The sequence below is a fragment of the Acartia tonsa genome, chromosome 12 (genome assembly GCF_053477335.1).
Source record: "Acartia tonsa isolate MP-2025a chromosome 12, ASM5347733v1, whole genome shotgun sequence".
NCBI classification, from domain to species: Eukaryota; Metazoa; Arthropoda; class Copepoda; order Calanoida; family Acartiidae; genus Acartia; species Acartia tonsa.
The window spans coordinates 11,824,950-11,839,071 of NC_137271.1; the positions used below are offsets into that span (position 1 = coordinate 11,824,950).

A 14,122-nucleotide genomic window follows, 5' to 3' on the forward strand; every position below is an offset into this window, starting at 1 on the left:
TATGATTCTTAAAATAAACTTATTTTTTTTATTATAGTTTTATAAAACTTTTTCAATTTTGCTTAGAATAGATTCGTAATATTTTTCTGATTCTAAAGGTATATATGAACCCATGTTTTTTATGTCTGTTTGAGAAAATATTTAGGTCTAAAGTTTTTATTAAACCGAGGTTAAAAAAATAGATTTTTTCAATAATTACTCAACAGAATTTTAAAAGTAAGGTGTCAAATTAAAGATCTTACTATTTTTGTTCATACTGGCCATTTTCTTCTTTTATTTTGTTGCGTTTTAGTACCTTAAAACCGACTTAATTATTTTTAAAAAAAACTTAAATTACTTAAAAAATAAGAGGTCTACAAAAAAACCGATTGCATATCTGAATTCTATGAAAAATTTTACATCTACTACTTACTGAAAGGACCGGCTAGCTATCTTAAATAAAAAGCAAAAAAGTTGATACAACTTCTTTAGATTTTTTTGGAAGTTTGAAGCTTTTTCAGCTAGTAGTAAATATTGAGATAAGACGCCCGGGGGCTAGATACACTTTTGGAAACTAAAATTCAGTATATCATATAAGTGGAATGGGTGCAGAGAATTTTACAACTGGCAAAAAAAAACAGTCACTGTGTTTCTGACAATAAATGAATGTTTTTTGTTAATTTCAAAATTAGACGTATAATTAAACAGAGCTGGATCTTTAAATGTGTATTCGTTGCCGTAGCCGTAGCCACTAACCTAATAGCGATCTTTAAATCAAATTTTTAAATGTTTTAGATTTTAAATATTTAAAAAAATTTAAGAAAAATAATTTTAATCAATAATTATAATATTATAATTATAAATTAATTTAGTTTTAATTCAAGATATTTTAAATCAAAATCTTTTAAAATCCATGTTTTATTGGCAGCACTGGCAGTGGCGACGGCTACGGACACGACTACGGCTACGGCACAATTATAGATCCAGCTCAGATGTACATATAGTAACTAACTTTATTTATAATTAAATGGATAGATTAAACATTGAAGGTTCTGAAGTTTATCTTAATTTCCTGTATTTTTGTTGACAAACTGGTCGTTTCAGATTGACTGCTGGCAGCTCCCTTCCTCTCCAGGTCATCCAGCTTCTTCTGCCAGCTCTAGATATAGATAGATAGATAGATAGATAGATAGATAGATAGATAGATAGATAGATAGATAGATAGATAGATAGATAGATAGATAGATAGATAGATAGATAGATAGATAGATAGATAGATAGATAGATAGATAGATAGATAGATAGATAGATAGATAGATAGAATAGATAGATAGATAGATAGATAGATGGATAGATAGATAGATAGATAGATAGATAGATAGATAGATAGATAGATAGATAGATAGATAGATAGATAGATAGATAGATAGATAGATAGATAGATAGATAGATAGATAGATAGATAGATAGATAGATAGATAGATAGATAGATAGATAGATAGAAAGATAGATATATAGATAGATAGATAGATAGATAGATAGATAGATAGATAGATAGATAGATAGATAGATAGATAGATATATAGATAGATAGATAGATAGATAGATAGATAGATAGATAGATAGATAGATAGATAGATAGATAGATAGATAGATAGATAGATAGATAGATAGATAGATAGATAGATAGATAGATAGATAGATAGATAGATAGATAGAAAGATAGATAGATAGATAGATAGATAGATAGATAGATAGATAGATAGATAGATAGATAGATAGATAGATAGATAGATAGATAGATAGATAGATAGATATTAGATGTTTTAAATTTTTAATTATAAACTTTAAGGAACATTAATTTTCAATGGTAATAAAATTCCTTAAATTTTTTTATTTTGTTTACTTCTTTTATTTTCGTCTTTTAGTGAAATAATAAAACAAATTACGTTGATAATAAATGGCATTTTAAAATATTCTTACATAAAGAATTTTATTACATTATATTTTCAAATCTAATTAATGTTTTCGAATCAATTAAAAACCAATAAGGGTTAAATTAAGTTGAAAATTCTTGGATTTTCTGTTTAATAAAATTGATGAAAATAATAATGAAAAATTTAAAACCATTATAAAAATCAAATTCGATAATCCAATGTTCATAGTAATCGTTTATGTCCATCCACCTGTCTATCTGTTATTTTTTAAACTTAGTTCTATATTTAAATAAACTACAAGTCATATAAAAATTGCTTCTTGAAGTTAACTGTTCGAAACGTTCAAGACACATTCTTCGCCCAAAATTTATAGAAATATACAGTTATCTCAAATTAAATTAAGTTAAATTTAAAGTCCTATTTTTTTACAGTTCTTATTCTGTACATATGTTTTTTGTGCGTTTTACTAATATTTAAGAAAAGTTTTTTTTTACTAAAATTTAACTTTTAGAAGAAGCTGTATTTTATAAATTTTTGTACTTTTAAACTTGTGTACATTTTTAATCTGTTAGATATATGTAATAATGGAATAACAAACCTTAATCTCTCTATCACAGGATTTTAAATCAGTTTTCAAACTTGCCACCTCTTCTCCCAGTTCTAAAATAACATAATCTAAATATAAATATTAGGGTTAAGCCGGATATCCGGCAATATAATCTTTTATTATCTCCATTTACAAACAATATTTCATTATTTTAACCTTTTCTAAATGATTAAATACTAATTTATGAAGAAACTTATGAAATATCTTGTTATTAGAAATCAGCCGGATATCTGGTATCCGGCCAAATATTTATCCGACCCGACCCTATTAAATATCCGCATCCCTCACTGACTCACTGGATTAATGACTGATTAAAAAATGTTGTATTTGAGTAAATGCAATTAGAGTTTAAGAAAGATAACAAGGATGACAACATCCATAAGTAGCAAAGCTCATAATTATGGATGGATATCCGGAAAAAATGAACTTTATTGCAGTTTCATAAAAAAACATTACACTAAAAAATCACGAAACATTGTAAGATTTATAATGTGAAAATCTAGGAATTGATCTAGCACCTCAGCAAATTAGCAAATCTTAATGAAACTTTGTGGGGATATGTAAATTGTAAACTTATTTAATCCCTATAAATATCAGCCGTCTATCTCAAATAGGAGTAAAGAAAATCATGAATACCTAAAAATCTAGGAATCGAACTAGCAACCCAACCAATAAGCAAATCTCGATAAAAAAAAATAATAAAAGTATGCAGAATATGAAAGTTTTTAATCCCTAAAAATTTCAGCTATGTATGTTGAATAGGAGTTGAAAAAATCACGTTTCCATCTTTCTGTCTCAGACGGACTGACGGACGGACAGACATTTCGAAATATAGAGTAGCTTCGCTACTAAAAATCACAAAATCTTACTAGATGACGATGGTTTTCAATTAAACCCCCAATATCATTAAAGGCGCACGGATGGTCGTATAGACAAAGTAAATTATAGATTAGCTTCACTAATTTCAATGTGAAAAAGTTACCTTTACCACTCTCAGAATTTAGGACCTCCACCATGTTGTGAAGTGTGGTCAAATCTTTCTCTAGGCTCTTGATACTCTTACTGGAAAAAGAATATTTTCATGGGGGGTGGGAGGGGACAAAGTTTATTAAACTAGTGCCAAAAAGTTTATAAGTTTATAATCGCATTATCTTATTGGTTGGTTAAAATTTTGGGTACTTTTACTGACTTTTAATTAATTGGTTCCAATCTAGCAGTATAAAAAAACCAGTAGTTTTAATTTACAAGAGGGGTAATTATGTTTATCACCATAAGGATGTAAATCATGTCAACACCACAAATTTTTTACCTGAAATTGTTGAATTCAGTTTTTTGTCCGGCAGCATCTTTCTTGATAGTTGAGTCAAGATATTTCACTTCTGTAGAGACGCTACGCACCTCCTTTGTGCTCTTCTCTAGATCTGACCTAAACATTTTGTACTAAAATCTTAGGAAAGATTATGATTAACTAATTCTTTTTCTAGAGAAAAAAATAGTTGTAATTAAAAACGTTTTTATTTTAGAGCTTTTATGAACTACATATTAAGGACAAAAGAAGAAAAATATGATGACCTAATTTCTGACGAATATATGAAGGCATCTCATGCAGTTTACGGTAAAATGTTATTAGGATCAAATATCTCTAAAAATTTATTAAGTTTAAGGCTGCTAGCTGCTAAATTGTAAAAATTATATGTTATACCTGTACATCATTATACGTGGCTTAATAAAGCCTATAAATGATCTGGAATAGCCAAGATCCAACGATGCACAGGGAATGTTTGACTACAGAAAACACGCATAAAATAAATCTTTTTCGCGCATTTATGTGCGCTGCGAGATATCTGTCTGTGTGCCATTAAGTAATGGCCATTCCTATTAATTAACGCCTTCTCTAGTCGGTTAAAATTTCGTCGTTGAGCTGTTAGGTCTCTAGGAGCCTTCAAATTTCGTAGACTTTTGGAGATAATTGATCCCTTAGCATTTAACCGTGAATTGCACCAGATCCATATTAAGTTGACGAGTAGGACGTTTTATACCCTTAAGTCTTCGGATAATACTTTTTTAAAATTTAAATTTAAACATTTGCATATTTAAAATAAACGTAAGATTTTCTAGCAGTGACTCTCCTCTTACGATTGTAACTCTCCTCTTAAACCAAAATCCAGATGGGTCAAGGTATTACACTGATATCATGAGTGGTGTATTTTTAGTGTGTGAGGTTGTTGCATATGCAACCTATAGTCAAACCAGTGTCCGCGAATTGGTAAATTTACGCGCACAGCGCGTAAAATGTTTTTGAAACACCCCTAAAATTGCAGCTTTTTAAATAAAGGGGACTGTTTAAGCTGCTCCTTTTTAGATGCTAAGCAACAACCGTTACGTCCCTTCAAATAGAAAAGCATCGTTTTCATATTATTTAAAATAAACATTACCTTAAAGAATTAATATCTTTCATGATATCTGTAACTTTACTCTTCTGACTTTCAATCTGGAATCCTTTCAGTTCTGCTTCTATACTAGAGATTTTATCCAGGCTTAATCTAAAATATATACAATTAACGGCTACGCCCCCTAGAGGCCTCTATGGGCGCCTGGTGAGTAGAAAAAGGGTAAATCGACCCCTTTCTTATATAATAACAAGATTTATCAACTTTCACTGGACATATAAAAAGCTCCACTGTAAAGAAGAACCATATCGAACCAGCGGTTTTCATGATCTTTGCTACAGACCGACATAAATCCTGTTACTTTTATATTAGAATGATAGAGGACTTAAAATATGTATTTAGTGTTCAATTTGTAAAATATACATCGATTAAGTTGAAAAAATTACGTAAAATTAGATTTTGATCCTATTATATAAATTGTATTAGATACCCAACTCTTTAGCTTTAAGTCGCACATGTAGTGTCATTTAGTGCTCATCCATAAAAAAAACTGTCTTTTTGGATATGGTGAAGTCTTTTGGATCTAAAAGGGATAGGACAATGGCCGATAAATTGATTTATATCCCCAATGATGATGCTCTAAACATTCCTTTTCTGTAGATTACAATTAGTGGTTGTAACGTTTGGACACTGAACTTAATGAATCAACAAAATTCATAAATGACCCAAAAGTTGTTCAGCTAACGAAAAAGAAAACATTATTAAAAAACGTTGGGAACTCCCTCCCTGGTGTATTCTAGAAACACACTTTATGAAACTATCCATTTTTAAAGAAAACTTACTTTGTTGAACTGAAGTCTGACTTTATGGATTTTATTTCTTTATTGGCTTCCTCTACTTTGCTAACTGTAAATTATTTTAGTTTTAGATCATCAGAGTTTTAAAGAAATTGCCCTTTGATTGTTACTAATGAGTTTTTAATAGCAAAGCATTTCTAAAAACAAGGTCGGTCCATCCGTACGACCGTAACGGATAGCTCTTATCGTTAATTTAGGCATGTTAGAATTATCCTGTAGATTTCAAATTTGGCATGGTGATTCCTGTGATAGAAGGTAGATACGATTTAGAAAGCATAGCAACTCCATTTTAAACAGGTTAATTTATAACTTTTTTATGTGATATAATTATCCTTTTGGAATACTGATTCCTGGGACAACAAAGTACAGTGTTCTGGGCGAATCCTCTCTATAATCAAGTCCTAAAAGTGTGAATGTGTCCTTACACAATATTGTGTATTTAAGCAGTTTTGCAACATATTTACAATGTTCTTTCGACTTATACATTATACTCTGCTTATCAAGTTCTGACACTAGACATGTGTTAATGTTCATTTGTCCTACCGTTTCAGAGCTTGGTTTTTAAGGATGTTGTCATTCTAGTCTCTAGAAAAAGAGATTAGTCAATAAAGAAAAATATTTGAGACATTAATTTTTCAATCGCTCCTAAACCAGGAATCTTAAGGTTAAAAACTATTGGTTGAAATGTTCAAACATTGCCAGTTTGAAAAAACAAATCAAGATTGTATAATAAAGTACCCAAGGTTTTAAACCAACAAATGAGAGAATGTGTTTACAAATGTTTGGGTACGGGTATATCCATTAACAGTCCAATATCCCCTTAGCAGCAATTTTTCCACGAATAATGATAAGTTAGGGATTCAGTTAATCAGAATATAAAAGGTTTCATTCTGTATTTTAACTGCCGTTCAATTTTTTTGGGTCGTGCACTACGTCTATTAGTTGTACTATTTCTTTTACTAGCGACTACTGAAGGAAGTCCAGTAAGTCATACAGTGGTGCCGCCTAAAATATTCGCGATTTCTCTTTTGAGGTTGGTGGTACCCTCCTCCCCCAAAATAGTTTTAATCCTTTCCAGAACCTTTGAATAGCTTCATTGTGAAGGAGAATCATTTCGGTTCAGCGGTTAACGAGATCCTTTGGTACTAACAGACACACACAGAACCCAGGGAGGGAGGGAGGGGACATTTGGCTGTTTATTCCACGAGTCTCCGAAGTTTTCTAATAACGTTTCTTATTCGTTGGCTTAACAACTTTGGGGACTTTTAAAGAATTTTGATTGGTTGGTTCATTAAACTTTGTTTTCAAACGTTTCAACCACTAATTGCATCTATAGAAGGGGTCTTTATGTGTAACATCATAAGGGATATACATCAATTTATCGGACTTTGTTTCCTTCTAGATCCATGAAATAAATCATCCAAAAAATTTCCTTCTAATTAGGGAATTGATTCTTATTTAACATAAACAATTATCTCCTAGAAATTAATTTTCAAATTTACAGATTATTATGTCCAATAGGTCATCTAGGGTGTTTAATCTATTAAGTAGATAAAGTATCTATTTGATGAATCTAAAATTTCCTGAAGATTTGAGATCTTGTTTCATTTTGTCAATTTGTTTTGTATACTCTTGCAGTCCCGCGCTTGTCTCTTCTAAAAAAAGGTTTCTCTCAAAGTGCCTAGTAGAGCACAGAACCCCCAACCCCAATTATTTTCAAAGAAAATAAGAATAAGTTTGGTGGGATTTGTGTTTTGATCAATGCTTTAAGAAAAGTTAAGTAATGTAATTTCGGGTACAGGGTATAAGACCCCACCGTAGTGGTTATACATAGAAAAAAAACTCTCCTCACCGGCCTTGTTTTAATTAATTTCAAGACTAAGAGGATTTTGGAGGAGGTTCAGTGCTCGATAGGCGATTTGAGGAATAGCACCTAAGATTCTTATTAAAATATAAAGAGATTGTGATCGTAATGACAAGGTAAATCTTAAAGTAGATACAAATTTGTTGCATAAAAATTAGGTTCTCTTTAAATCTAAATGAACAATTTAGTTTTTATGTCAAAATGACCTATGCAGTAGATGTATATTAATCCCAGATTTTGAATAAAGTTGAATTTTATTACTCTTTGCCTATCCCTCTAGTCCAATGGTTTTCAAGATTCTAAGTATAACCAAATCCGACTTGGATCTGGTAACTTGAATTGAGTTGGTCAGTGTTAATGAATTGTGGTCAACACATATAATATTACAAAAGTAATACTTAAGGAAAAGCAGAGTAGGTTACATATGGAAAACTCTTATGTTATTTTCTTTATTTAAAAAAATGTATTCAATAAAAGAATAAAATTTTTCATATTAATTGTATTCAAAATGTGAAAAGGGGAAAATAGAAAATTGGAATAGTAAACTAGAATTTAATACTAAATCCTTATTAGTTAAGGAATCTTCACAAATAATTTCAGCTATCTATCTTAAATAGCAGATGAGAACATCATTTTTACAGAAATGAATAAAGACGGACATTTCAGAAAAAAAGCCTAAAAGCATAAGCATTATGGACACAATTGATTCGATGAGTAGCTTAACAACTGAAAATTGGCCTTACCATTTTTATATTTTACAGCAGAGGCTTCATCTTGAAGGGATGTTATTTTTCTGTCCATTGAAGCAGATGTATCTGTTACTTTAGATTCTAATGTGCTAACCTAAGAAATTATGAAGGTATAAAAATTTAGATATGGTTGAATAAAGGTAGGTTGATAATTCACCAACTTCCATACTTGCAAAAGACATTAATATTTACTAAGTTTATAGTTCATCATCTATTTTTCATTTTAAATGCTCTAATATTTACTGGGGTTGATTGTTAATCAACTTCTTTTATTTTAAAACATATTTCTCTTCTCTGGGTTGATAATTTTTCAACTTTTGTTTTTCCTAAAGGCTAAAATACTTCTCTGTGTTGATATTTAATCAACTAATGTCTTTAACCCTTACAGCTCGGGCCCCAATTCCCACCTTAATAGATTTTTTTTTGGGGGGGGGGTGGTCATATTGACCCCCCCCCCTCTATCTCGGCTTCTGTTACAGTTAGAGACATAAAATTTTTTTCTGGTGGTTTATGTGTATTTTTAGAGAAAATTACTTTTTCTAGTCATAGCAGTCAGACCGCTCCTTAGCCGCTTTTTAGCAGCCAGCTGCTAAATATTAAAACAGCTGTAGAGCGGCCAATTTTAAAGCTAGGATCACCAAATTTTAGGACAAACTTTTATTTTTTATAACAAAAAAAAATACTTTTTCTGACCATCGCCGAAAAACGGCAAATAACGGAAACCGCAATTTTCTGCAGTTACGGTGGTGAAACAGCGGTTGGCGGCGCCAATTAATATTTTTATCTGTTTCTGATTACAATAAAAGACTACATAAAAAATTTGGTGGGTCTAGAGCTGTTTTGAAATTTGGCAGCTGGCAGCTTAAAAACAGCAAAATTACAGGTAGGAAATAGAAAATCGGTCAAAAATCGGTTTAGGAGTGGTCAAACGATCATGACCTTACTACTCACGGAAGTTTATTATTGCTCAAGGATGTACTACAAAATTTTTTAGGTCTCTACCTGTAATAGAAGCCACTATATACATGATGTAAGGTTATAGTAAAAGCCGGACAAAAAATCAGTCATAAAATTGGTCAGGAAGCGGTCAAACGGTCATAACACCACTATTCTCAGATGTTCATTGATATCACAGTATTCACCAAAAAAAAATTTAGGTCTCTATCTTAGACACAAAAGTCATAATGAAGAAATTAAGATTTATTTAGAATTTTTTCTAAATTTGGTGCCACCTAACCGACTTTGACCAGACGCCATGACCGACACAGACCAGATATCCTTATAAGACCAACTCTTGCCGACGTGTAATTACTAAACTTAAAAAGTCATGAAGTCACAACTCTCTATCTTACCTAAAAAAATGACATTGAAAAAACTAGAGGGGGGGGGGTCAATATGACCCCCCCCCCCGATCTGTAAGGGTTAAAAAAAATTTTGTTTTAACCTGGGTTGATAACTTATCAACTTCTGATCTTGTTTTCTTGACTTCTTTCTGTAGACTTGAATCCACATCATCTATCTTGGTTACTTAATAGAAAAATAATATGTAAATACATCTTTCAGTCAAAGAAATATAATAAAAAATTAGCTTTTTAAAGTTTATATCAAGCACTCAATTAAAAAAACAGCAATTTAAAATTATTCTATCAAGCACTTGGCAGCCACACCTCAGCTGTGCATCAACCTCAAATTCAAACATGCTTGTGCATAGCTGCCAAATTTTAAGATACCTATCAATATATCTAATGTATTTTGTTACCTAAGTCTGTATAAAGTTTATTTGTAAGCTCTGTTTTCTTATCAGAATCATCTGTGACAGGACGTAGATCAACTTTCTTGTTGAGTTTGTTCAGTCCATCTCTAACTGTTTCAATATCCTAAACAAAAAAGAAAAAAAATAAAGAAAAAAAGATACTTGAAATAAGCTTTATATAGTGCCTATTAAAAAGACGTCATACTGGCCTACCATTAGTCAATTAAAATATATATTGGTCTGCCATTGGTAATTTAGACTGCTTCTCTTTTAAAAAGTCCTATCAATATCAAGGAAAATCAATATAATACATGTAAATATAAGTTACATAAAGTGTGAAAAAATAAGAAGAAAAATAAAAATAAACAATCTTCTTTTTCTATTATTTAGACATCATAAAGAAAAATCTACAAAAAAAATAATTGTTCTTTTTAAAAAATAGATAATTCAATATTGTACATTGTATTTAAACAAAGAATAATTTATTAAACCCAAAGTTGTATAAACAGAATAAAACAAGGATGACAACATCCATAAGTAGCAAAGCTCAAATATGATGAAGAGATATCTAAAAAAAAATAATATAGAGCAGTGTCATACAATAAATATGAAACTTAATAAAATAGGGAAATCAAGAAACCTTTAAAATCACGCCACCTTTAAAACTTAAAAATCTAGGATTCGATCTAGCACCGCAATTAATAGACAAATCTTAATGAAACTTGATGGAAAAATGTAGAATATGAGCAAATTCAATCTCTGATAATTTCAGCCATCAATCCTGAAAAGAAATAGAGAAAATCACGAAAACCTAAATATCTAGGAATTGATCTAGCACCCAAATTTATAAAAAAAAATCTTAATAAAACTTGGTGAAAATATGTAGAATGTAAAATTGATTAATCCTTGAAAATTTGAGCCCTCTATCATGAAAAGAACATGAGAAAATCACGAAAATAAAAATCTAGGAATCGATCTAGCACCACAAATAACAGAGAGATGGACAAAACAATGAATATATTAGATGGGCATATATAATAGGAATCTTCACTAAAAATTTCAGCCTTCTATCTTTTATAGGAGCTGAGAAAATCACGTTTCCCCCAAAACGTTTCTTACGGACAGACGGACATTTTAAATTATAGAGTAGCTTCGCTTCATGAACTACAATATTTATACAAAATTTGGATCTAGTGCAGACGCAGTTCATGGTAAAATGTTTCTGGTAACGATTATCTCTAAAACTCTAATAAGGCTGCAACCTTCTAAGTCCTATAGATAATCAGGAATAGCAAAGATCCATTGAATACGCATTTGGAAAGATTTACTGAATAAAAATGTGCAAAAAAAAGTCTGCAAGATAACTGTGCTTTATTTAGTAAAAACTATTGTAGATTATTTGTAAGCATTCTCTTGCCGGTTAAAATGTTGTGCATGCATAATCTATACATTCCCCCGTTTGGCTGTTAACAGCCTTCAAATTTCATAGATTTTTGTAAATATTTTTTTCAGGAATGTTTTGCAATGAATTTCACCAGATCCCAAAATCTTATACTAAATTATATTCAGCATGTGTTACTATCATGTTTTAGAATGATTGGATTATATGCAATTAAAACGTGCAAAATATTTTAATTATTAGAAATGAAAATTGGTTCTTTTCCTTTAGGTGTCTATTGAGCACTTGACCCCCCTCCCCTTAAGAAATTAAATTAAGGCAAATGTAGTTTTTTCCAATGCCTAACATACATACCTAATCTAGAGACACACTATCCAATCTAATCTAAATCAGCCAATAGAATAACGGTGGAAGAATAATGTTTTTGGTTGAAATGTGTACAGATTTCGGTAAGAAAGAGCAGCAAACTTTTGATTTCGTTCTCATATTGAGTCAGATATAATAAATAGTCACATATCTTTATGAAATTCGTCGCTCGTGTAACTTGAATGGATTGCATGTATCATTATTCAAGTACAATGTATACAACAAGATAAGTGCTCGATAAGATACATTGAGGAAAGTTGCCGGAAAAATTATAGTCTAATTAGACGGGTCATTAAAGATATTTGAAAGGTAGATAACGCAAATTAAATCTTTAACAAAAGATAAAAAATATCCCTTTATTTAAATTCATAAAACACAACAAAGATTAGCGTATTCTGAAAAGATTTAATTATTCAAATTTTAAAATTTTCCCTTTCTTTATCATTAAAAAAAATTTAATTGTTTAAAAGTTAAAGAAAAGAAAATTTGGATCATATGAAGGAAATGAAGTCATTCCTTAAAAGGACAGAAATTTCATTCCAAAAAGGACAGAAATCATCTTCCTTTTTCTCAGATAAGTGAAATATGGACAAAAATCACTCTCCTTTTTCTCACATATCTGAAAAAGAGAATAAAAATCACCTTCCTAAATCTCACTTAATCTTCCTAATCCTAAGAAAATTAACCTAGTTCCTCTAAATTCTACCTTTTCATAACAATGTCTACCTTTTCCTTACACATTCTCACTTATTCTCAGATAACCTACCTTATTCTAAGAAATTCTTCCTAAGTCTAAGAAAATCTTCCTAAATCCCCCAAATTCTTCCTTATTCTAGGAAATTCTACCTTATTCTAAGAAATTCTTCCTTATTCTAAAAAAATCTACCTTATTCTAAGAAATTCTTCCTTATTCTAAGAAAATCTACCTAATTCTAAGAAAAAATACCTTATTCTAAGAAATTCTTCCTTATTCTAAGAAATTCTACCTTATTCTAAGAAAATCTTCCTTATCCTAACAAATTCTTCCTTATTCTAACAAATTCTTCCTTATTCTAAGAAAATCTACCTTATTCTAACAAATTCTTCCTTATTCTAAGAAATTCTACCTTATTCTAAGAAAATCTACCTTATTCTAAGAAATTCTTCCTTGTTCTAAGATAATCTATATTTTTCTCCCTAATTCTTTCTTATTCCCCCAAATTTTTCCTTATTCTTGGAAATTCTACCTTATTCTAAGAAATTCTTCCTTATTCTAAGAAAATCTATATTATTCTCCCTAATTCTTTCTTATTCCCCCAAATTCTACCTAATTTTAAGAAAATCTACCTTATTCTAAGAAAATCTACCTAATTCTCCCAAATTCTTCCTTATTCTAAGAAAATCTACCTAATTCTCCCAAATTCTTCCTTATTCTAAGAAAATCTACCCAATTCTCCCAAATTCTTCCTTATTCTAAGAAATTCTACCTAATTCTCCCAAATTCTTCCTTATTCTAAGAAAATCTACCTTATTCTAACAAATTCTTCTTATTCTAAGAAAATCTACCTTATGCTAAGAAATTCTTCCTTATTCTAAGAAAATCTACCTTATTGTAACAAATTCTTCCTTATTCTAAGAAATTCTACCTTTTTCTAAGAAATTCTTGCAATATATAGAGGTCCCAAACTCAAAAACGAATTTTCAGCGCGATCCGACCACCCGTTCATGAGATACGGTGACCTGGTGTCCTTGGTACCGATGGTAAGATTTGGGAAATGGTTCGAATCTTTAATAAATATGGCAGTAAAGGCCAAAAATATTTTGGCACTTATTCAAAATTTTGAAGAAAAAAAACCCAGGTGGACAAATAATTTTGATCAAAAATTGAAAAGTGTCAAAATATTTTTTGACCAAATTTTCTAAGGATTCGACCATTTCCCAAATCTTACCGTCGGTACCAAGGACACCAGGTCACCGTATCTTAAGAACGGGTGGTCGAATTGCGCTGAAAATTCATTTTTGAATTTGGGACCCCTGTATATTGCAAGAATTTGGGTGAATTAGTTAGATTTTCTTAGAATAAGGAAGAATTTCTTAGAATAAGGTAGATTTTCTTAGAATAAGGAAGAATTTCTTAGAATAAGGTAGATTTTCTTAGAATAAGGAAGAATTTCTTAGAATAAGGTAGATTTTCTTAGAATAAGGTAGAATTTCTTAGAATAAGGAAGAATTTCTTAGAATA

General features: G+C 30.4%; 1 protein-coding gene across 1 annotated transcript in view; it reads right to left on the reverse strand.

The window, feature by feature from the left end:
* Positions 1–1,015: 1,015 nt before the first annotated feature.
* Positions 1,016–14,122, reverse strand: part of LOC145333173 (uncharacterized) — a 72,651-nt gene continuing 59,544 nt past the window's right edge. Inside the window, exons 24-33 of the mRNA XM_080178324.1 lie at positions 10,143–10,260; positions 9,828–9,910; positions 8,378–8,477; positions 7,354–7,425; positions 5,756–5,819; positions 4,959–5,066; positions 3,833–3,949; positions 3,506–3,585; positions 2,515–2,576; positions 1,016–1,138 (exon numbers count right to left, since the gene is read on the reverse strand). Coding sequence (XP_080034450.1) covers positions 1,016–1,138; positions 2,515–2,576; positions 3,506–3,585; positions 3,833–3,949; positions 4,959–5,066; positions 5,756–5,819; positions 7,354–7,425; positions 8,378–8,477; positions 9,828–9,910; positions 10,143–10,260 — 927 coding nt within the window. The remainder of the gene's footprint in view (positions 1,139–2,514; positions 2,577–3,505; positions 3,586–3,832; positions 3,950–4,958; positions 5,067–5,755; positions 5,820–7,353; positions 7,426–8,377; positions 8,478–9,827; positions 9,911–10,142; positions 10,261–14,122) is intronic.